We start from the raw sequence: 25174 nt of genomic DNA on the forward strand, positions 1-25174 counted from the left end.
ACAAAAGGGGACAAAACAAAGCATATCAGAACAGAACAATGTAAGTAACACAGGGTTTAGAGGACAATAGTGAGTCTGTATTCTGCACCTCTACACAAGGCAATTGTGAGAATAACAGGCAAAACTACCCAAGCTATGCTTATTCAGGGTCCCAAGTAAGAGCAGAAGGAATTGCATAGTTTGGTCATATAAATACTCAATTTTGGTGATCAAACATCCTGAACTGGTCTTGAATGTTATGATTTCTATCAAAATTCTTGTCTTCCGTGTTCTAAGCAGAAACTCATGCTGCAAAAAGTATAATGTGATATAGCTTTATCCATTAGGAGACATCCAAACATTTCCAAAATCTACCCACAAGAAATTCCCAAAGGCTCTTGAAATACATGGACAGGTATTCAAAGGAATCCATTTCTCTGGTGCCAATTTCTCTGTTGGTTACTATTGTCTCATTGTTGAAACAAAATATTTGACCTTTAAATTAGGGACCCAAAGATTAACTCAGTTTACCATCTTGGGAGCCTTCAGTCTATAATCCACAGTCTACAAGTCAGAATGAAACATGGCAGATGGTATCAGATCTCAGCAGCAGAAACCAGCACAAGCAACAGCAGCAAAAGGAGAAGAATCTTTAAGTCACTTATATTTTATGTAGTCCACTCAAAAATTTGAATGTAGCACTTAAACCTAATATCCTAGATTTGGATCATGAGTCATTCAGGCACACTATAAGCCTGCCTCCATGATTGCATGGGACTTTGTGGAACCACCAGACTCAAGCAACAACGCAGGTTCATCCAGAGAGACAACTGTTATTGTATTAATCTCTGATAGTCCTTTCAACATAATCCATATGTACTGCTATATTAATATTGGCATGCAAAATATGACAGATTTGTTTCTTTAGGTACACCTAGTGTATTTCTCTCTCTGTCTCTCTCTCTCTGTGTCTGTCTGTCTGTCTGTCTCTCTCTCTCTCTCTCTCTCTCTCTCTCTCTCTCTATATATATATATATATATACATATATATGTGTGTATATATATATATACATATATATGTGTGTATATATATATATATACATATATATATATATATATATATATATATATATATGTATGTATAGCAGGGTGTGAACTCACAGACCTGACACTTGCCAGGCAAACATGTATGCCAGTGAGTTAAATGAACAGTCCTATTGTTTCATAATTTTAATATCTGAAACTAACATAATTGTTAAGTATCAGTAAAATACAAAAATCAGTACAGTACAAAATTATATATTTTCTGCCCTCCCTTGGACATCTTTATGTTCTAAATACTCTTTAAATTATGATGACTTTGTCTTATTTTATTTCTGTAAATTTTGACATTTCCAATATATGCTAAATGACACTACAAATACTCCTGCATAAGGTGAAATGAGTTTCCTTATGCACAGATCTTTTTACAAAAATGCACCGCCATACTCACAGTCACACATACACCCAATAAGAGTGTCGTTAAGCTAATAAAATTCTACCGCGTCAACTGACTTTCAATTAAATGGTAGAGGAAACTTTATTCAGAAAATTGAATAAGTGTCTTCATTAGGTACACTAGGGAGGTTTCTCATTAATGAAATATTTGTCAGTCTTGAAAGAAGAGCTTGAACAGGTTTCCATCTAATATTTTGTGCAGAAATTCTGGGTTTCTACAATGGCCTTCGACAATGATAAATCAACGGTGGGAAACTTGCTGCTACATCTAATCCATCAATTGGGCAGCTGTTACAGTCAGTTGGCCCCAAAATAGACCAGATTTTTTTTTGTCTGAACTATAAGTAAACAAATAAAAAGAATTACATAGCATACATCTCATAAAAATAATATTACTGTGTCTTTTGAGACCAAAAGATGAGATCAACAGGAATTGACAGAATGTAGACAGTAAATTGGAGGAGAAGGAGGAGCAGGAACCTCAATGATTCAGGCTTCATGTACTTTAGGAATCAGACTCAGGTGCCCTCCATAGTGTTCAGACAGCTGTACTCCAACTGCCTTCTCTGGTGGCCAGATCCCTCTGCCTGAAGGTGCCTCCCACTATGGTGAGAACCGTCTAATTCTCCTGGCATCCCCCACCATCTCTTACTAATTTCGATGATTCACTGTCCCAGTTAACTTACATATTGATAATCAAGATATTTGTGTTTATAGTAGAATGAAGGAAGGGGAGTGGGTCCCTCAGCTTCACTGTGTCCAACTGTACTGCCACCTGGAAACTTTGTTAATCTGTTTGCTTTAGTCATCTAAGTGTTGAAATATTTACCCGAATGTCTTGTATTTTTATATTACTTTATTTTTATATCACTATGGACCTGTTGAAAACAACTGGGGTGCTACTCACATGTGTCCTTAAAGGCCCATGAAATTTAAATGTCCAGAGTGGTTCCAAAACCACACCAACAATGATTGTTGTTAAAGGTAAAAGGATGGTACCCAGGCATCTTTGGATGACACAGATAGGCTGGTGAGGTGAGTTCAGTCTTGCCAAGTGCAGTTGGACCTTGTTTCCTTAAAAGGACTGAAAATTGATGAGAAATGCTTGTTGGTCTTCTGCCATCAACTAGTTTTTATAGCATGAGAAATCAAACAGTGGCATTTTCACTAGAATCTTTTGCTATTGTTTAAAACACATAAATCTACGAGACTGGGATTGTGATATAGGGAGACAATTCTTTCCTGGGTGCAAACCACTTTTCAGTCAAAAAGATTCTGAAAGAGTGACACCAGCCTAAGGAGTTGATTATGCATCCCCAAGACCACTTGCAAATTCTTAAGAGCCCACCTCCCTCTCTTGCCAGAGAGCTAAACTAGACCTTAGATCACAATGATCCTGCCTCCAGCCACCTAAACTGCAGACCTTGCATGGCTTCATTTATCTTTGCAATTAAAACTATTTGTGTGTATTTGTGCTTCATTTTTAATTTCTATCTCTCCAAAATCATTTGACATTAAGTTACTGTGACATATACTTGCACTCTAGGAGTCTCAGAGTGTGGCACTGGTCCTGCACAATTGTAGGCTCTAATACACTCTGCTTCATTTCTTTCAACAAGTGAAATTTTCACTATGTCAGTTATTTCTTTGTTAGTTAATTTGAGGTAGAGATGGAACCCTGATTTTAATATGCAGATTTATTTTAAAAATAGCAATAATTTATATTTCCAAGAACAAAACACTTTATATTTGAATGTTCTGCTTTGTAGGAGGTGTGGTTAATGAGAAGATACTGCGATAGCTCCAACACAGGCAGCTAGTTTGTTATGAACAGCTGATGAATCTTAATATTTTTAAAAAGCATTTAATAGTAAATGTTTATTTTTCCTCTCAGTCGCTTTCCTTTGCATTTTCTGGTTTTAAAGAAAAGGGAGAAGGGAATGTAAGAGAAATAAATTCATCAAAATGCTTCAAAAACATTTCTGACAATATTTAAGGACCATAGACCTTGTGAAGACAAATGAGTGAAATGCTCTTTAGCATTCATCACTGTTATCTTGTTGCTGGAGCCCTCAAGAAAGACAGATTTCTGTGAGTGAGGTTGCAATGTTGAAGAACACACGGGTGTATGAAACCAACAAGTGCAGGCAGCATGGGGAAGTGTAGAGCAGAAGAGCCTCAGGGAGAGCCTCCTGCCTCTTTAGAATTTATACAAGTTGCTATCTCACATTTGCATTCTCATAGAGTGCCATTAAAGTTGATGTATAATTGAGGGCTACACATTTTTATATCACTATGCACCTGTTGAAGACAAGTGAGGTTCTACTCTCATGTGTCCTTAAACGCCCATGAAATTGAAATGTCCAGAGTGGTTCCAAAACACCACCAACAGTGATTGCTGTTAAAGGTAAAATTGTCAAAATAATCATCTTCCACATAAAACTCCTAATGCCTCTTTTATCCCCCATCCCTCATTTTTAAGATAGGAAAAGAATGTATATTGTGTTCTTGCAAGCAATAACTGTTAACAGTGTAAGGACTCCCTTGGATTTTGTACAACAAGGAGGCATGTTTACTAGCACCTTTATATTGGCAAAGTTGAAAGGATTAAAATTTGCTCCCCGAACATGAATTCTTGTGTAATACACAAATTGTCTCTATTATTTTTTTCTCTAACTTTTCGTTTTTCTTAAAATGGAACACTTTTCCCTCTCTTTGACCCAGGAACGTGATGATTGGTATGCTCCTTCAGAGGCAGGCAGTTCTTGCACTATCACTGCTGGGATGTGCAGGCCAGTGCCTGGAATGCATGGCAATGTCCCTCTGTCATACACAAGGGAGCAAAAAGATGCTTCACAGGTAATTCCTTTCGTCCAAATGTTCAAGTCCTGGGTGTTGTTCTTCTCCCATTCCTGAAGTTGATTAGTGCGAATATAAATCTGGGATTCCAGCACATGGGTGGGCTTCAAGGCATCTGGCCATCCTCAAATTTCCCCAGACTTTTAACTATTCAATGTACAAAAAGGAAAAGAACTCACACAACTGCATAAAGTAAGATTAAACTTTATTCATGAAAAAAAAATGAAGGAAGAGACAAACGTCCTACTTTCTTATGGCAGATCTACCCCTAGGTGTGTCTGTTTTGCTGCTGAATCCTTTGATTTTTACTTTGGGATCAACACTGCAAAAATTAGCATGCATTATATTGTAAAAGCCAGAATTCTGATTACCTCTAACTTACATTCTGAGGACTTTTCAAAAGTTACTCTCCTAAATTTTAAGTTCCTATCTGCTCATTATTAAAATTGAAAATTGGTACCATCTATTCCTAGGGACAAACAAAATTCAGTGTTTCCTTGAAGAAGTGTGAACACTCCAAAGATTGTCCTCTCTAGCAAAGGCTCAGTGGTAACCACTGTGACCCCTGTTTGTGGGAGATAAATGGACAGGTTGGATATTAGGACAGCCTTACACGCTTATATGGGGGTCCCAGGAAAGCACAATGCATGGAAGCCAGAGACTGGTAGGCTTCAGCCACCAAATGAGGGTGTGACACCACTAAGGACTTCCACTCCTCAGTCTCTAGGATGTCAGAAATATGCAAGTTGATGAAATCCACTGCACAAACTTTCAACTGATGTGCACTGTGGAAGTCAGCCAAGATGAGGATTTTGATGACATTCTTCACAGAGAGATTGCAGCAGAGGTGTTTCTCACACATGAGCTTCAGGCACCCCAGGCCATACCTGTCTGCAGCTGCCAGCAGATCAGGTGCCATTCTGCCAAGGTTTGGTGCCTTTCCAGTGTACATGAAGAACATTATTTCCTTGAAAACTTCAGGTTCCATATCACTGATTTCAACTCGATTGTTTTTGCTCTCCTGCATTTCATGTTGAAACATGGCCTTGAAAACTGGAGAACGAGCTGCTAAGATGGCTTTGTGAGCCTGGAATTCCTGGCCAGCCACAAAGAAGCAACAGTCTGCCAACAGGGAATTCTTCCACAGCCCTGCTAGATCACTTGCTAACCAATTCTCACAAGCCTTCACTATATTCTTGTGATTCAGGCTAAAACTGTCGGTAGTGTCTTGTGTCACTTTCACCTCACAGAAGAGGGTCAGCTTGTCATCAGGGAGTAGCCCATTGGTTGCATCCAAAAGAAAATCTCTAAGGATGAATTTTCTGAATCCCCATTCTGTGCCTGGATCAAATCTCTGAATTTCTTGACTCGATAGACCTTTGGTGTTCTGTCCTTTATCATTCACAATATAAAATGTGAATTTTGCCCAAGCTTCTCTCATCGGGCAGCTGATCAGTGCCAGACATAGGGACAGGTAATCTTTGCTTTCTTCATTGATCCCTTTTGGATATACTCGTAAGCACCATTTCAGGTTACCATTTGCTTCAGGTGAAAAGGTTGAACTTTCAATGGCACTACCTATTTCCTTTAGGGAAAAGCTAAAGTTACTGATGGTCCACATGTAGGAGAATTTCACTACTTTGATCTCTGTGGCATGCTGGTTCTCAGCTACTGGCCCACTGGACATTTCTTGAATTCCTGACAGCACCAGTGTGAAAGTGAAAGAGGGTCTCCCAGGTTTTCTTTCTTCACCAGACTGTAGACATGTCACTCTATTCAGCAGATCCAAGACAAGCAGGGAGATACGGCAGTCACAAACTAGATAGCCTGATGTGTAGATTTAAAAAATTAATTAATCAGACTTACATTTACCAATATTTACTTAATAATTAGTCACTATTCAGTCCTGTCTTGATTCCTTTAAAAAACAATTCACTAAAGAAATCCCCTTTTTAATATTTTTTGAGTACAGTTTGAGTTCTTCTGGAACAGATGTAACCCTTCCTTTTTTGCTTCCTTTTATGCAAAGGACTACAAGCAAGAGACACTTTCAAATTTCAAACAAAGAAATAAATGACAAATAAAAAAGAAATTCAAAAGTAGCAAAAAGTAATCTTTTTCTGTAGTGAGACAAAATACTGGTGGTGTAAGTATTAACTTAATCTGTTAATTTGAGTAAGCATGCCTAACTCCATGGGATTAGACCCACCCTAGGGTGGATACTCGCCTAAGTGGTATAAAAGGTGGGGATCCACCCTAGAGTGGGTATTCCTATGCTATTTAAATCCATTTGAGTTAGGCATGCCTTAATCAAATTAACACATTCAGTTAATACTTATACCACTATATATGCATATAATTTTACCACTCAGATGACTGTGGCATGAGAATCACTAAGCATTGAGTAGAGCTGGAACTCCACAGCAAAATTTAGTCCTACAAGCAGCAAATTACATTATTAAAAATCTACCTTCTGATGACATTCTATGACACAGTGCATCTTGTTTTGTTTTTTACTACTGGAGATTGAGCATAGAGACTGCCCACTGAATTACATGTCTTGTCCTTTTATTCATTTTATGGTGTTGAGATTCAGTCTAATTAATTCACTAGGCTTCCAAATTTGGGGTGCACTTTTCAGAGACCTCCTACGTAAATCCCCAAGAATGCTGGGATTACAAGAGCAAGCTAGCGTGCCTCTTGGTCAACTGTATCACTAACACCTTCCCATTGCTATTAACATTCTGAAGCAGTCCATGTGTTTGACGGGTAACTAGAGTGTACTTCAGAGAAACTGTGGCTCTGAAGCCATTGTTATATGGGCCAAATGAAACACCTTTCCTCATCTACGCTTTTGGCCTATGACACTGTATTGTACTTCACACAGAATTTTGGAATTTGATGGGTTAAAAACCTTCCTCAGGATAAGAGAAAAAATGCTGTACCTCTCTCTATTGTCCCTGCTCTGGCATTAGGAGCCTGTGATTTGACCAGCAGATGTCTATCCCACTCACTTGCTCTCCTTTGCTCCCTCTTTGATCCCAAATAACTGGGACAATTCTCTTCAGTATTCTCCTGGTTTATCAATCCTTTGTCCTCCTCTCCTACATGAGAGCAGCCAGGCTAATCTGGGTAACTTCCCCAATCCATCCCATTTGATTCATATAGTTGCAACTGGGAACAAATAGTGCACCTGGAATCAACCAAAGTCGCTGACAGAGGGACCTGGGTTCCCTATTCTCATAAGCAGTATGCACATCAAGCCTTCTAGAGGAGTCATTTACTTGTGCCCTTTGGCTGGCTGACACAGGCCTGCCACCACTAGGGAAGATCAACAGCTGAAGAAAAACTGAGGCTCATGGAAGAGAAGCTTGCCCATGACAAGGGAGAATTATTTTTCAGGACAAGTGACAGAAAACTGTCCTTAATGACATCATGCCAATCTTGGAGCTCACCCACTGTCTGACTCCCCTTAAGCATGTCCAGTCAGTATTCTTATTGCTTTCTAATAGTAATGCCATGAAGATGAATTAAAATGAAATAGTGCTGCTTCCACAAGGGCTCCTTGTTGATTTAAATCTAAGATACTATGATACAGACCAATGTAAACTACCTAAATTATCCCTACCTGTGACTGGCAGTGCTCTCTAAATAAACAGATTTAGTGCAATGTAATCAAATCTGCAAAAAGTTCGAAGAATACTTACCAAAACTGCATGCAGAGTCACATATGGGAGACACAAAAAGTCTGTTGTCAGGCTGAAGACACAGAGAATCCTGTTGAAGGCTTGGATCTGAGTTGAGAAAGGTGTGATTTCTTCTGGAAAAGATGTAACTCTTCATTCTTGGCTTCCCTTTTATACCACTTAGGCGAGTATCCACCCTAGGGTGGGTCTAATCCCATGGAGTTAGGCATGCTTACTCAAATTAACAGATTAAGTTAATACTTACACCACCAGTATTTTGTCTCATTAAAGAAAAAGATTACTTTTTGCTACTTTTGAATTTCTTTTTTATTTGTCATTTATTTCTTTGTTTGAAATTTGAAAGTGTGTCTTGCTTGTAGTCCAAGCAAGCCTTACACTTTCCATCATCCTACTGCCTGAGACTGTTGTGTTCTGGGACTGTAAACAAGGCCACTGGTCTTTTTCTTCTATTGCCTAATTTCTAAAGAGTTAAAGCACGTTTCTGAAATTTGAGTATTCATGAATCAACAGCAGCTAGGCGGGGTGGTACACACCCCTAATCCCAGCACTCCAGAGGTTGAGGTTGGAGGATCCTTGCTAATTTAAGACCAGTGAGAACTATATAGCTAGATCATTTCTCACAAGGACATATAAAGAATCAACAGTAATCAAACTATGCATGAAGGAGGGAAAGAAATACAGAAAGACTTCTGAAGACTTGAGAGGAATTAAACTCCCATATCATCATAAAAATTCAGAAATTCTACAAAGGGAAATGTGAGAATATAAGGCTGCACTGCAGGAATCTTTGTGGATTTGAAGTTCCAAGTAAGAGTAAAAGGAATTGAATAGGCTGAACCCTATGGACACTCAATTCTGGTGGCCAAAACATGTGTTTAGGAAGAAATCCCCATTTAGGAGAAACTTCTGTGGAAGTACAATCCTACCTGAGTTTGTCAAGAACAGAAAGTGCCAGTGATTCTGAAATTTCAGTCCTAAATAAAGAAGAAATTTTATAAGCCGGGCATGGTGGCTAAAGCATGTAATCCCAGCTCTTGGGATTACCCAGGCTCAGGTTGGAGGATTGTTATGAATTGGAGCCCAGCCTGGGCTCCAAAGTGAGTTCAAGGCCAGCCTGAACTGCATAGCAAGACCCTGTGTCAACAAAAGACAAAAGAATGAAGAAAAAATGCTATGAAAACAACCAAAATGTTTATTGGAGGATGTGTCCAGCTACTCTCCTTCCACTTTGCCTCTACTAGAGAAATAATTATCTCATGGATTGTGTGTGGAGGATATCAATTGTAGGGTTACATTCATGTTTGAAGACATAGGATCCATTTACACACACACACACACATACACACACACACATACATATACACACACAGATATTCAAACACACACTTCATGTGCCATGAACAAGCTAAAGCAAGCAGTTCATACAACTCAATGTAATGCAGTGGTATTATGATGATAAACAAGAATACAAAATAGAAATAAGCCACTGCATATTGGAGGTACAACCAAGTTACACATTTGGGAAAAAAGTATATTTTTAATAAAATATAGGTGAAATTTGAAGTAGTGTATCAGATAGAAAAGCTCTGAACATAATGTTGAAAACAGCACAATAACAACTTGAATATCCAAAAAAATTATCAATTTCTAAAGACGCTAAAATACCATTTTACAGGCTGCTTTTTTTTTTTTTTTTAAGGAATGGTGTTGGGGATTATACCTTGGATTATCATACCAATTCAGATTGTTTTGTTTGAAACAAGGTCTCACAAAGTTCCTAAATTGCCTAGGCTTTATCAAATATTTTAGTAAACCTATTTCACTACCAGGTGGCTGAGATTACTTCGGCACAGCTAAATTGAAATTCTAAAACCAAATATCTCCACACAGCACTTTTATCTGCCACTTCAAGTACCTTTGGATTGACTGGTCACATGACTCTGTTCCAGTTAATCCAAATCATCAATCTGATGAGATTAGGAGTCTCTGACTTGGGAACTACACTTCTGAGGGGACTCATCCATGGATGTTCATAGTTGAATGGGCTGTTAAGAGTTGGGGCCCCCTGGAGCTGAGTTGCAGTGGCTGTTCCTGGGGTGGGGGAGAATCTCTCACTGCTCTTTCTCTTTGATCCTTTCCTTCTTGCCATGAAAACGACAGATTTACTCTACCAGGAATTCTTTCACAAAGTTTCTGCCTGGAGCCACCTAAACTCTGAAGACACAAATCAAACCCACCCCTCCTGCTTTATGTTATGTGTCAAGCATATTTGTCTCAACAATGGAAATGCTGACCAGGGGCTCAGTAGTTTGCACAGCTGCCTGAATTATTGCACATTGCCATGGTTTTGGTATGGTTTGAAATTTTTTTTGTTTGTTTTTGGTACTAGAGATCAAATTCATGACTACATGCTTGAGAAATAGGAGCTTAGGCTACTGAGCAAAGTCTTGTGCTGATTTGAACTCTTAAGTTTCATTTTCCAGGAACTGGGTTCATAGTGTAGCAGTAATAGAGTAATGAAACCTTAAAGAGTTAGAACCTACTACAAGTTAATTAGGATATCATAGCACTACAATCAGGGGTAGAGAAAGTCTGGCTCACTCAGGGGAGTAGCTGAAGCTGAAAATGGATCACATGTGTGGCCAAAGCAAGGCTAGTAGGAAGAACAGGGTCTTCCTGAGTCAACTCACAGGGCTTACTGCTCTAATTTGAAGATCATTGTGTGCCTGAGACAAGTTATAGGGATAAGTTCTTAGATGGAGAGGTTGCACATGATACTGAATCTCCCAATGCTACATATAAATGTGCTACATCCAATGGAATGTGTCTTCCTCCTGCTCTTTCTCTCTCTCCTCCTGCTTTGTTGTAATTTCTATCAAGAAAGAGGCCTGCAAGTGGTCTCAGATTTCTGTACTGTGACCCTTGTGCTTTTTTCCCCATGCATACACCATTTGTATCCTAGGAAAATTGAAAGTTGCAACTCACTGGCATGGGTCCAATTACATAGGAATGAATTAATCTCCACAAGAATGAGTCATAACACTTGAGACTAATGCAGGCCATGAATAATTCAGTAGTAATAACTACTGTTATATCATCCATCCCTAGATTAGACAAATAGATGCCTGAAACATTCTCTTAAATCTCAAAAGCAATGAGCTAAGAAAATTACTTCAGAAACTACACTGCTTCATAAACGTTATTATATCAGCACAAAACACACAGAAATACCAGAATTCTTTGAAGAAATGACTGATTCCACATATAGGGTATAGAAAAGATAAATGTCCCTGAGATGACTTCTTGTGTTTAAACCCACAATAAAAATGAATAATGATGAAATACTCTTGTCTGTAAGAAATCCTAGAGAAATTATGTGGATCCTTTTCATTTGCACACTTCCAAATAGAACCCAATCTCATCATCACACTCGCTGGACAAAAACCTTAGATAATATGGTTTATCTGCTCAAAATGTGCTCAGCTAAACACTAGAAAACCAAAAGTAGAATAGATACTGGTGCTGGTAAGCAGTTTCTCCCCTGTCAGGATTTATGTCTGTGTCCCCCAGGCCTCATGAGTTTGCATTGTTTATTTGTGATTGGTTCAATGCCTAGTGCTTGAATTGATGGTGTCAGTGCTCCACACACATAGGGGTGGAGCCAAGAAGTGATGTAATGGCAGGAAGAAGGTATGTCTTGCTTTTTGCTGGTTCCTGTTTGCTGTTTGCAGCCACCATGGCCTGCACCCCAGCCATGCCCACCTGACTTGGAGCCAACTGAGTGTGGACTCAAACCTCCAAAAACTATAAGAAATAAACCTTTCCTATTCCAGATTGGGTTTCAGGTACTTTATGTCAGCAACAAGTAAAAAGTAACTAAGACAGAATTTGGTAAACAGGAACAGGGCCATTTGCTGTGAATTTACATGACCATGTTTTTTGAGAGGCTTAGGAAATGGCTTGTGAGCCGACTTTGGAAAGGTTCAAACATGTCACCTGGATGCATAGAGCTGGAACAGCTATGGCTATTCTGTAGAAGAGATTCTGGCCAGAGCTCAGGAGACCATCAGGCTGCTAGAAAGCCTCATGGTAAAGATCAGGCTTGCGAGGTTTATGCTGGGAAGAAGGACTGCATTAGTTGTTGGACCCCCTCATGGTTTGTGTTATGGATTGGCAAAAAGTCTGTCTGCATTTTGCTCCTGCCTAGACACTTTGCCTGAGCCTGTGGCAAAGGTCAATGGACTGATTAATCTTGAAAAAGAAATTAAAAAGCAATCAAACCTTGAGGCTGTGGCAATACTATTGTTGGGGTCTTTCAGCCAGCTATATGTTTCAAATCAAGAGCAAAGTGCCCAGCAGGATAACTTACAATGCTGTGAGTTTGGCCAGAAGGAAAATTCCAGAAAAGCTGTGTATTGTAAAGACAGAGTTGAGATTTTGATTGTTGATGGGAAACAGAGAAATAAGAAAGATGGCCCCTGGGCATCCCAAAAAAGCCAGTCCCCACCCTTTGCAGCCTCATGTCAAAGATGAAAGAATTTGTTCAGAGGAGAAGGCTGCAGAGCACCATGCTCCATAATGGCAACAGAGGCCACATGAGGTTCCAGAATGGCGGCAAGGTAGAGAAGATTTACTCACAATCAGGAAAACTGAGCCCTGTGATTCAGGCAACTGACCCCTACAGCCAAGAGAGAGAAAAGCCTGGCTACTGCTTCAGCTAGCAGCAGACCTTGGCAGCATCCAAAAGGTGCTGATTTTAGGTGCAAGGAAAATGCACGAATTCTGAGGGTAAGATGGCTTCCACCTTGATTGCAAAGGGCCTCGGAGACCAAGCAGTCTAACCCTGGGAGGGCAATTTGTGAAGATGTAAAGGGGAAGTGAAAGGTGCACTGGAGACCCCAGTAGTTTGTAAAAGCCAGGAACGTGGATGATCCAAGGAAAGCAACAAAGAGCGAGCAAAGGGGATTTAAGAAAAAAGCTGCAGAAGCTGAAATCCCAGGAAGTGCCATGGGGGTGGAATCACCCAAGCCTTTTGGAGCTTGTAACCAGATTTCTTCAAATGCTGAGCATGGAACTCTAGGACTTAAGGTTTGTCCTGCTGGATGTTGAACTTGCTTTGTTTCCAATGCTTTATATTCCCCTGTTTGTAATTTTTGGAATGGTAATGTTTGTCTTGTGCCTTTGCATTTCAGAAACGCTTAACTTTGTTTCATTTGTACAGGGGGTTACAGTTCAGAGTTTGCCATAGATGTTGGAGGAGATTTGGGACTTGGACTATTCAGCAATGCTGAAACTGTTAGGACTTTGGCATCTCTTGGAGGTGGACTAAATGTCTTTTGTATAAAAGATGTACATGAGTCTAGGGGGCCAGGGGTGGAATGTCATGGTTTATGTGTGTGTCCCCCAGGCCTCATGAGTTTGCATTGTGTATTTGTGATTGGTTCATTGCCTAGTGCTTGGATTGATGGTGTCAGTGCTCTACCCACATAGGGGTGGAGGCAGGATATGATGCAATGGCAAGAAGAAGGTATGTCTTGCTTTTGGCTGGTTCCTGTTTGCTGTTTGCATGCACCATGGGCTGTGGCTAGCCATGCCCACCTGCCTTGGAGCCAACTGAGTGTGGACTGAAACCTCCCAAAACTGTAAGAAACAAACCTTTTCTTTCACAGCTTGGCCTTCAGGTATTTTGTCTCAGCAATGAGTAGAAATTAACTAAGACCTACACCTCATACTCTTCTATTTAATAACCAAATATAAATTACTGGGTGGACATTTACTCCAAAAACTTAAAGAAAAAGAGATAAATAGCATCTAGTTTCCAATGTAAGTAATAAGATGTGGACAAATTTCCATATATGTATTACATAAATATTAAATTTTAAACTTGGAAAGAAATGATTAAGGATAATAATCAATTATAAAAAGTTGTAAATAAGTTAGCAGTTTCCCGTGTCTTTAAGTGATGAAGTGAATGTGTCCCAGTAAAAGAAAAGTGGTGGCTGAAAATGATGGGCTCAAAGACCCCAATGACTAAGCGTTTAGCCTTTTAGTTCAAAAGCAGAGCTGGATCCTGAGGGTATATAACACTTCTGAGTCAGGTAGAAAACTGGAACACACATCTGAGTATGTGAAAGCAGACAAAAGAGAAGCTTTTGAAAGAAGCAAGTGATATCTGTCTGTGAAGTGGTAGTCTTTCTTCCTTTCTTCTTCTTCCCTTTCCTTCTTCCTTCCATCCTTCCTTTATTAATTCCTTCTTTCTTTCCTTACTTTTTTTTTGGTTTTTGATCCAGGTTATTATAAAATGCCAAATGTCCTTGAAATTGCAGTGATTTTCCTGCCTCAGCCTACTGAATGCTGGCAGTATAGATGTGTGCTACCACATCCTGCAACTCAGGATTCTTGTTTTTGTAAATTTAAGGGGATAAAATTAAACACAACAAAACAAAACAAAATAGAACTTAGAGGAGATTTGCTTCTATTATCACTTTGAAGGCCAATACTTTTATCCGTGTTTTGCTTTGTTCTAAATAATGGTGTTATTTTAGCCTGTTTGTTTTAACTTAGCTTCAATATCTGAAAATATGGACAACTTTTTTGAAGTGAACTAGAGACTCTAGGCCAGTCATTAGTGACTTCCCTGTTGTCTGGTATCGAAGACCTAAAATGCCTCTCTTATTGTGTTCAGATCAGTTTTATATTATGTTTTTTTATGACTTCTCTGTAAGCCAAGGCATGGACAAGTATTTGGAATAAAACAAGAGATGATTTTATAGATGGTGAAGATCTGAGTTCATCTAGCTTTGAAATTTATATCTCTTACATTGCTTTCTTATGTCCTATTTTGTTCTATTTCGTTGTGTTTAATTTTAACCCCTTCAAAATACAAACACAATAATTCTGAATTGCAAGGTGTTTTAGCACACATCAATAATCCCAGCACTCAGGAGGATGAGGCTGGAAAATCATTGCAATTTCAAGGCATTTGGCATTACATACTAACCTGAATCAAAAACCAAAAGAATGAAAGGAAAGCAGGAAGGAAGGAATGGAGGAAGGGAAGGAGGGAAGAAGGAAGGAAGGAAGGAAGGAAGGAAGGAAGGAAGGAAGGAAGGAAGACGAAAGGAAGCCAGGAAGAAGGGCTACCACTTCAGGGATAGATATCACTTGATTTCTTCCAAAGCTTCTCTTTTGTCTGCTTTCACAAACACAGATGTGTGTTCCAGTTTTCTACCATCCTCAGTTTTGACATTTTCTCATTCTTGAATTTGCCTTTGGAGGTGGTTCCCCATGCAAACTTGTTGTTTTCCAGCTAGGCCTTCCATCAAGGATTCAATAGAAGGAGACCTGAATCCCACCTCACTGTTTTCCAGATGGCACATTAGAGATGTACTGAAAGTTTTTATTGTATCTATTTCTTTTGAATTTGTTTTATTTTTTTTACTTTCTTGTACTACATACTTTTCAGGCATATTGTTCACAGTCAACATAGAGAATGTGCACCTGTGCATAAGATATCAAAATTATGCTTTATGCCCATGTTCTTCTCATCTGCCTTCATTCAATTTTACCTTCACCATTTACAATAATTTCCATTTTATAACTCAATCATTTCTTCATTTCCTTTCCTCGTCCTATTCTTTTCTTCTCTTCCCTATTTCAAAGAATTCTTCTTAATTCTCAACATTTATCCTCTATTGCATTCCTTAATTAACTTTCCATGCATCCAACAACAGAAACAATATGATATTTAATCTCTGGTGACCAACTTCTGTCACTTAGATTTATTTGTATTGAAATAGATAAAGAAAGAAGAAAAGAAAATAGAAAAAAGTAGAATAATAAGGAATTCAAAAAATTAGCACTAAGAAATACCTAGTTGATATATTACATACTGATCTATGAGAATTAGTTCTTCAAGTTGCAAAATCAAAGCATAAAATATGGATAAACACTCAAACATTGAGAGTGCAGACTGTCTGTTCAGTTTTCCAACCAAAATTTAGTAACATGTACGTCTATATTAAACACTGTCATGGTTTATGTCTGTGTCCCCCATGCCTCATGAATCTGCATTGTGCACTTGTGATCGTTTTATTGTCTAGTGCTTGGATTGATGGTGTCAGTGCTACACCCACATGGGGGTGGAGCTAGGATGTGATGTAACGGCAGGAAGAAGGTGTGTCTTTCTCTTTGCTGGTTTGAGATGGCTGTTTGCAGCCACTGTGAAAGGGGGCCCAGCCATGCCCGCCTGCCTGGGAGCCAAATGAGTGTGGACTAAAACCTCCAAAAACTGTAAGAAATAATCCCTTCCTTTCCCAACTTGGGCATGAGGTATTTTGTCTCAGCGATGAGCATAAAGTAACTAAGATGGAATGTTGTACCAGGAGTAGTGTCATTTGCTGTAACTATACCTGACCATGTTTTTTGAGAGGCTTTGGAAATTGCTTGTGGGAAGAGTTTGGAAAAGGTTTGACATGTTGCCTGGATGCATAGAGCTGGAGAACCTTATGCTGTTCTGTAGAGGAGAGTCTGGTCAGAGCTGCAGACACCAGGAGGCTGATAGAAACCTCATGGTAAAGACCAGGCTTGGGAGGATTCTGCTTGGAAGGACTGCATTGGTTGTTGGACTCCACATGATGTGTGTTATGGCTTGGCAGAAAGTTTGTATGCATTTTGCTCCTGCCCAGAGACTTTGCCTCAGTCTGAGAAAAAGGGCAATGGATTGATTAATCTTGAAAAGGAAATTAAAAACAATCAAACATTCACACCGAGGCATGGCTCTTGTTGGGGGCTTTCAGCCAGCTTTATGTTTCTAATCAAGAGCAAAGAGCCTAGCAGGATAATTCACAATGCTGTGAGTTTGGCAAGAAGGAAAATTCCAGGAAGGCTGTGGATTGTAAAGACACAGTTGAGATTTTCATTCCTGAAGAGAAACAGAGAGATAAGAAAAATGACCCCAGGGAATTCCAGGTAGCAGGTCTCCACCCAGTGCAGCCTCATGGAAAATGTGAAACAATTTGCTCAGAGGGAAAAGCTGCAGAGTGCCATGCTCCAGAATGGTGACAGAGGCCAAGTGAGGTTCCAGAATGGCAACAGAGGCCACATGAGGTTCCAGAATGGCAACAGAGGCCACATGAGGTTCCAGAATGGCGGCAACACAGAGAAGTTTTCATCACAATCATGTAAACAGAGCCCTGTGATCCAGGCAACTGACCCCTACAGCCAAGAGAGAGAAAAGCCTGGCTACTGCTTCAGCTAGCAGCAAACCTTGGTGGCATCCATAAGGTGCTGATTTTAGGTGCAAGGAAAATGCACAAATTCTGAGGGTAAGAGGTCTTCTATCTCGATAGCAAAGGGCCTGCCTGGCCAAGCAGTGTGCCTCTGAGAGGGCAATTTGTGAAGATATAAGTGTGAAGCCAAAGGTGCAATGGAGACCCCAGAAGTTTGGGAAAGCCAGGAATGTGGATGATCCAAGGAAAACTGCAAAAAGCAAGCAGAGAGGAATTAAGAAAAAACTGCAGGAGTTGAAATTGCCAGAAGTGCCATGGGGGTGGAGTCACCCAAGCCAACAAGATTGCTTCAGATTTTGAGCATGGAACTCTAGGACTTAATGTGTGTCCTGCTGGATATTGGACTTGCTTTGTTTCGAATACTTTATATTCCCCTGTTTTTAACTTTTGGAATGGTAATGTTTATCTTGTTGCTTTGCATTTCAGAACTGTTTAACCTTGCTTTGTTTATACAGGGGCTTACAATTAAGAGTTTGGCATAGAATTTGGAGGACACTTGGGACTTGGACTACTCAGCAGTGCTGAAACTTAGGACTTTAGCAAGTCTTGGAGGTAGACTAAATGTCCTTTGTGTAAATGATGTACATGAGTCCTGGGGGCCAGGGGTGGAATGTCGTGGTTTATGTCTGTGTCCCCCAGGCCTCATGAGTTTGCATTATGTTCTTGTGATTGGTTTATTGTCCACTGCTTGGATTGATGGTGTCAGTGCTTCACCCACATAGGGGTGGAGCCAGGATGTGATGGAATGGCAGGAAGAAGGTAGATCTTGCTTTTTGCTTGTTCCTGTTTGCTGTTTGCAGCCACAATGGACGGCAGTCAGCCATGCCCTCCTGTCTCTGAGCCAACTGAGTCTGGACTGAAACCTCCAAAATCTGTAAGAAATAAACATTTCCTTTCCCAATTTGGACATCAGGTATTTTGTCTCAGTGAAGAGCATAAAGTAACTAAGACAAACACACACACACACACACACACACACACACACACACACACACACACATACAATTATACCCTTTAGAGCACTTTCCCTCCCTATAATTATCACAGTATCCATTATCCATTTAGGATCTATTATTTTTTCTGTGTTTTTACACTAGAAAGACAATGTGATATTTACTAATGGAACTCTTATTTCACTTATGATGATAGTCTCAAGTTGCCTCCATTTACCTTCAAAGCCCTCAAGATCATCCTTTTATAGCTGACTAGTATTCCTTTGTTTAAAAATACCTCAACTCTGTCACTGATGAGCATTTTAGTTGTTTGCAGCATTTAGTGATTACAAATTATGCTGCTATAACCATGGGTGCAAATATATCATGGCCTCATTCAGTTTTGGATCCACATGTGCATCCACTTTTCTACAAATGAGTCAAGATTATCAGCCTTCCTGCCAGAGTACTATTCTGTGGTATAAATATACTTTGTGTTTCCTTTATGAAATGCTTATTTCTTCATTTCCTTTCATATTAAAACCACTCAACGACTCCTAATAGTTCAATCATATTAAAATCTGGGAAGTCTCTATTAGTTTTCAATTTTTAAAAATTTAACTTCAAGGAGATAAAGACAAAAGGGGACACAACAAAGCATATCAGAACAGAACAATGTAAGTAACACAGGGTTTAGAGGACAATAGTGAGTCTGTATTCTGCACCTCTACACAAGGCAATTGTGAGAATAACAGGCAAAACTACCCAAGCTATGCTTATTCAGGGTCCCAAGTAAGAGCAGAAGGAATTGCATAGTTTGATCATATAAATACTGAATTTTGGTGATCAAACATCTTGAACTGGTCTTGAATATCACGATTTCTATCAAAATTCTTGTCTTCCGTGTTCTAAGCAGAATCTCATGCTGCAAACAGTATAATGGGATATAGCTTTATCCATTAGGAGACATCCAAACATTTCCAAAATCTACCCACAAGAAATTCCCAAAGGCTCTTGAAATACATGGACAGGTATTCAAAGGAATCCATTCCTCTGGTGCCAGTTTCTCTGTTGGTTACTATTGTCTCATTGTTGAAACAAAATATTTGACCTTTAAATTAGGGACCCAAAGATTAACTCAGTTTACCATCTTTGGAGCCTTCAGTCTATAATCCACAGTCTACAAGTCAGAATGAAACATGGCAGATGGTATCAGATCTCAGCAGCAGAAACCAGCACAAGCAACAGCAGCAAAAGGAGAAGACTCTTTAAGTCACTTATATTTTATGTAGTCCACTCAAAAACTTGAATGTAGCACTTAAACCTAATATCCTAGATTTGGATCATGAGTCATTCAGGCACACTATAAGCCTGCCTCCATGATTGCATGGGACTTTGTGGAACCACCAGGCTCAAGCCACAACACAGGTTCACCCAGAGAGACAACTGTTATTGAATTAATCTCTGATAGTCCTTTCAACATAATCCATATGTACTGCTATATTAATATTGGCATGCAAAATATGACAGATTTGTTTCTTTAGGTACACCTAATGTATTTCTATCTCTGTCTCTGTCTCTGTCTCTCTCTGTCTCTCTCTCTCTCTCTCTCTCTCTCTCTATACATATATATATATATATATATATATATATATATATATATATATGTATAGCAGGGTGTGAACTCACAGACATGACACTTGCCAGGCAAACATGTATGCCAGTGAGTTAAATGAACAGTCCTATTGTTTCATAATTTTAATATCTGAAACTAACATAATTGTTAAGTATCAGTAAAATACAAAAATCAGTACAGTACAAAATTATATATTTTCTGCCCTCCCTTGGACATCTTTATGTTCTAAATACTCTTTAAATTATAATGACTTTGTCTTATTTTATTTCTGTAAATTTTGACATTTCCAATATATGCTAAATGATGCTACAAATACTCCTGCATAAGGTGAAATGAGTTTCCTTATGCACAGATCTTTTTACAAAAATGCACCGCCATACTCACAGTCACACATACACCCAATAAGAGTGTCGTTAAGCTAATAAAATTCTACCACGTCAACTGACTTTCAATTAAATGGTAGAGGAAACTTTATTCAGAAAATTGAATAAGTGTCTTCATTAGGTACACTAGGGAGGTTTCTCATTAATGAAACATTTGTCAGTCTTGAAAGAAGAGCTTGAACAGGTTTCCATCTAATATTTTGTGCAGAAATTCTGGGTTTCTACAATGGCCTTCGACAATGATAAATCAACGGTGGGAAACTTGCTGCTACATCTAATCCATCAATTGGGCAGCTGTTACAGTCAGTTGGCCCCAAAATAGACCAGATTTTTTTTGTCTAAACTATAAGTAAACAAATAAAAAGAATTACATAGCATACATCTCATAAAAATAATATTACTGTGTCTTTTGAGACCAAAAGATGAGATCAACAGGAATTGACAGAATGTAGACAGTAAAATGGAGGAGAAGGAGGAGCAGGAACCTCAATGATTCAGGCTTCATGTACTTTAGGAATCAGACTCAGGTGCCCTCCATAGTGTTCAGACAGCTGTACTCCAACTGCCTTCTCTGGTGGCCAGATCCCTCTGCCTGAAGGTGCCTCCCACTATGGTGAGAACCGTCTAATTCTCCTGGCATCCCCCACCATCTCTCATTAATTTCGATGATTCACTGTCCCAGTTAACTTACATATTGATAATCAAGATATTTGTTTTTATAGTAGAATGAAGGAAGGGGAGTGGGTCCCTCAGCTTCACTGTGTCCAACTGTACTGCCACCTGGAAACTTTGTTAATCTGTTTGCTTTAGTCATCTAAGTGTTGAAATATTTACCCGAATGTCTTGTATTTTTATATTACTTTATTTTTATATCACTATGGACCTGTTGAAAACAACTGGGGTGCTACTCACATGTGTCCTTAAAGGCCCATGAAATTTAAATGTCCAGGGTGGTTCCAAAACCACACCAACAATGATTGTTGTTAAAGGTAAAAGGATGGTACCCAGGCATCTTTGGATGACACAGATAGGCTGGTGAGGTGAGTTCAGTCTTGCCAAGTGCAGTTGGACCTTGTTTCCTTAAAAGGACTGAAAATTGATGAGAAATGCTTGTTGGTCTTCTGCCATCAACTAGTTTTTATAGCATGAGAAATCAAACAGTGGCATTTTCACTAGAATCTTTTGCTATTGTTTAAAACACATAAATCTACGTGACTGGGATTGTGATATAGGGAGACAATTCTTTCCTGGGTGCAAACCACTTTTCAGTCAAAAAGATTCTGAAAGAGTGACACCAGCCTAAGGATTCGATTATGCATCCCCAAGACCACTTGCAAATTCTTAAGAGCCCACCTCCCTCTTTTGCCAGAGAGCTAAACTAGACCTTAGATCACAATGATCCTGCCTCCAGCCACCTAAACTGCAGACCTTGCATGGCTTCATTTATCTTTGCAATTAAAACTATTTGTGTGTATTTGTGCTTCATTTTTAATTTCTATCTCTCCAAAATCATTTGACATTAAGTTACTGTGACATATACTTGCACTCTAGGAGTCTCACAGTTTGGCACTGGTCCTGCACAATTGTAGGCTCTAATACACTCTGCTTCATTTCTTTCAACAAGTGGAATTTTCACTATGTCAGTTATTTCTTTGTTAGTTAATTTGAGGTAGAGATGGAACCCTGATTTTAATATGCAGATTTATTTTAAAAATAGCAATAATTTATATTTCCAAGAACAAAACACTTTATATTTGAATGTTCTGCTTTGTAGGAGGTGTGGTTAATGAGAAGATACTGCGATAGCTCCAACACAGGCAGCTAGTTTGTTATGGACAGCTGATGAATCTTAATATTTTTAAAAAGCATTTAATAGTAAATGTTTATTTTTCCTCTCAGTCACTTTCCTTTGCATTTTCTGGTTTTAAAGAAAAGGGAGAAGGGAATGTAAGAGAAATAAATTCATCAAAATGCTTCAAAAACTTTTCTGACAATATTTAAGGACCATAGACCTTGTGAAGACAAATGAGTGAAATGCTCTTTAGCATTCATCACTGTTATCTTGTTGCTGGAGCCCTCAAGAAAGACAGATTTCTGTGAGTGAGGTTGCAATGTTGAAGAACACACGGGTGTATGAAACCAACAAGTGCAGGCAGCATGGGGAAGTGTAGAGCAGAAGAACCTCAGGGAGAGCCTCCTGCCTCTTTAGAATTTATACAAGTTGCTATCTCACATTTGCATTCTCATAGAGTGCCATTAAAGTTGATGTATAATTGAGGGCTACACATTTTTATATCACTATGCACCTGTTGAAGACAAGTGAGGTTCTACTCTCATGTGTCCTTAAACGCCCATGAAATTGAAATGTCCAGAGTGGTTCCAAAACACCACCAACAGTGATTGCTGTTAAAGGTAAAATTGTCAAAACAATCATCTTCCACATAAAACTCCTAATGCCTCTTTTATCCCCCATCCCTCATTTTTAAGATAGGAAAAGAATGTATATTGTGTTCTTGCAAGCAATAACTGTTAACAGTGTAAGGACTCCCTTGGATTTTGTACAACAAGGAGGCATGTTTACTAGCACCTTTATATTGGCAAAGTTGAAAGGATTAAAATTTGCTCCCCGAACATGAATTCTTGTGTAATACACAAATTGTCTCTATTATTTTTTCTCTAACTTTTCATTTTTCTTAAAATGGAACACTTTTCCCTCTCTTTGGCCCAGGAACCTGATGATTGGTATGCTTCTTCAGAGGCAGGCAGTTCTTGCACTATCACTGCAGGTATGTGCAGGCCAGTGCCTAGAATGCATGCCAATGTCCCTCTGTCATACACAAAGGAGCAAATAGATGCTTCACAGGTAATTCCTTTCGTCCAAATGTTCAAGTCCTGGGTGTTGTTCTTCTCCCATTCCTGAAGTTGCTTAGTGCGAATATAAATCTGGGATGTCCAGCACATGGATGGGCCTCAAGTCATCTGGCCATCCTCAAATTTCCCCAGACTTTTAACTATTCAATGTACAAAAAGGAAAAGAACTCACACAACTGTATAAAGTAAGATTAAACTTTATTCACGAAAAAAAAAATGAAGGAAGAGACAAACGTCCTACTTTCTTATGGCAGATCTACCCCTAGGTGTGTCTGTTTTGCTGCTGAATCCTTTGATTTTTACTTTGAGATCAATACTGCAAAAATTAGCATGCATTATATTGTAAAAGCCAGAATTCTGATTACCTCTAACTTACATTCTGAGGACTTTTCAAAAGTTACTCTCCTAAATTTTAAGTTCCTATCTCCTCATTATTAAAATTGAAAATTGGTGCCATCTATTCCTAGGAACAAACAAAATTCAGGGTTTCCTTGCAGAAGTGTGAAAGCTCCAAAGATTGTCCTCTCTAGCAAAGGCTCAGTGTAACCACTGTGACCCCTGTTTGTGGGAGATAAATGGACAGGTTGGATATTAGGACAGCCTTACACGCTTATATGGGGGTCCCAGGAAAGCACAATGCATGGAAGCCAGAGACTGGTAGGCTTCAGCCACCAAATGAGGGTGTGACACCACTAAGGACTTCCACTCCTCAGTCTCTAGGATGTCAGAAATATGCGAGTTGATGAAATCCACTGCACAAACTTTCAACTGATGTGCACTGTGGAAGTCAGCCAAGATGAGGATTTTGATGACATTCTTCACAGAGAGATTGCAGCAGAGGTGTTTCTCACACATGAGCTTCAGGCGTACCAGGCCATACCTGTCTGCAGCTGCCAGCAGATCAGGTGCCACTCTGCCAAGGTTTGGTGCCTTTCCAGTGTACATGAAGAACATTATTTCCTTGAAAACTTCAGGCTCCATATCACTGATTTCAACTCGATTGTTTTTGCTCTCCTGCATTTCATGTTGAAACATGGCCTTGAAAACTGGAGAACGAGCTGCTAAGATGGCTTTGTGAGCCTGAAATACCTGGCCAGCCACAAAGAAGCAACAGTCTGCCAACAGGGAATTCTTCCACAGCCCTGCTAGATCACTTGCTAACCAATTCTCACAAGCCTTCACTATATTCTTGTTATTCAGGCTAAAACTGTCGGTAGTGTCTTGTGTCACTTTCACCTCACAGAAGAGGGTCAGCTTGTCATCAGGGAGTAGCCCATTGGTTGCATCCAAAAGAAAATCTCTAAGGATGAATTTTCTGAATCCCCATTCTATGCCTGGATCAAATCTATGAATTTCTTGACTCGCTAGACCTTTGGTGTTCTGTCCTTTATCATTCACAATATAAAATGTGAATTTTGCCCAAGCTTCTTTCATTGGGCAGCTGATCAGTGCCAGACATAGGGACAGGTAATCTTTGCTTTCTTCATTGATCCCTTTTGGATATACTCGTAAGCACCATTTCAGGTTATCATTTGCTTCAGGTGAAAAGGTTGAACTTTCAATGGCACTACCTATTTCCTTTAGGGAAAAGCTAAAGTTACTGATGGTCCACATGTAGGAGAATTTCACTACTTTGATCTCTGTGGCATGCTGGTTCTCAGCTACTGACCCACTGGACATTTCTTGAATTCCTGACAGCACCAGTGTGAAAGTGAAAGAGGGTCTCCCAGGTTTTCTTTCTTCACCAGACTGTAGACATGTCACTCCATTCAGCAGATCCAAGACAAGCAGGGAGATATGGCAGTCACAAACTAGATAGCCTGATGTGTAGATTTAAAAAATTAATTAATCAGACTTACATTTACCAAGATTTACATAATAATTAGTCACTATTCAGTCCTGTCTTGATTCCTTTAAAAAACAGCTCACTGAAGAATTCCCCTTTTTTAATATTTTTGTTGAGTACAGTGTGAGTTCTTCTGGAACAGATGTATCCCTTCCTTTTTGGCTTCCCTTTTAT

General features: G+C 39.3%; 2 protein-coding genes across 2 annotated transcripts; both read right to left on the reverse strand.

Annotated features, from left to right (window-relative positions):
- Positions 1 to 4771: 4771 nt before the first annotated feature.
- LOC134472350 (speckle-type POZ protein-like) lies at positions 4772 to 6022 on the reverse strand. Its single transcript, XM_063233683.1, has one exon. The coding sequence runs from the start codon at positions 6020 to 6022 to the stop codon at positions 4934 to 4936; it is 1089 nt and encodes a 362-aa protein (XP_063089753.1). The 3' UTR covers positions 4772 to 4933.
- A 17723-nt stretch (positions 6023 to 23745) lies between these two features.
- On the reverse strand, positions 23746 to 24834 carry LOC100730731 (speckle-type POZ protein-like). Its single transcript, XM_063233684.1, has one exon. The coding sequence runs from the start codon at positions 24832 to 24834 to the stop codon at positions 23746 to 23748; it is 1089 nt and encodes a 362-aa protein (XP_063089754.1).
- Between the last annotated feature and the right edge of the window lie 340 nt (positions 24835 to 25174).

This window comes from Cavia porcellus, unplaced genomic scaffold, assembly GCF_034190915.1.
Source record: "Cavia porcellus strain 051 isolate PalLab524CR breed Dunkin Hartley unplaced genomic scaffold, mCavPor4.1 scaffold_23, whole genome shotgun sequence".
Classification (NCBI taxonomy): Eukaryota; Metazoa; Chordata; class Mammalia; order Rodentia; family Caviidae; genus Cavia; species Cavia porcellus.

Coding starts and splice junctions, on each gene's coding strand:
- LOC134472350 (XM_063233683.1), bottom strand. CDS start 6,022: ATGTCCAGTGGGCCAGTAGCTGAGAACCAGCATGCCACAGAGATCAAA.
- LOC100730731 (XM_063233684.1), bottom strand. CDS start 24,834: ATGTCCAGTGGGTCAGTAGCTGAGAACCAGCATGCCACAGAGATCAAA.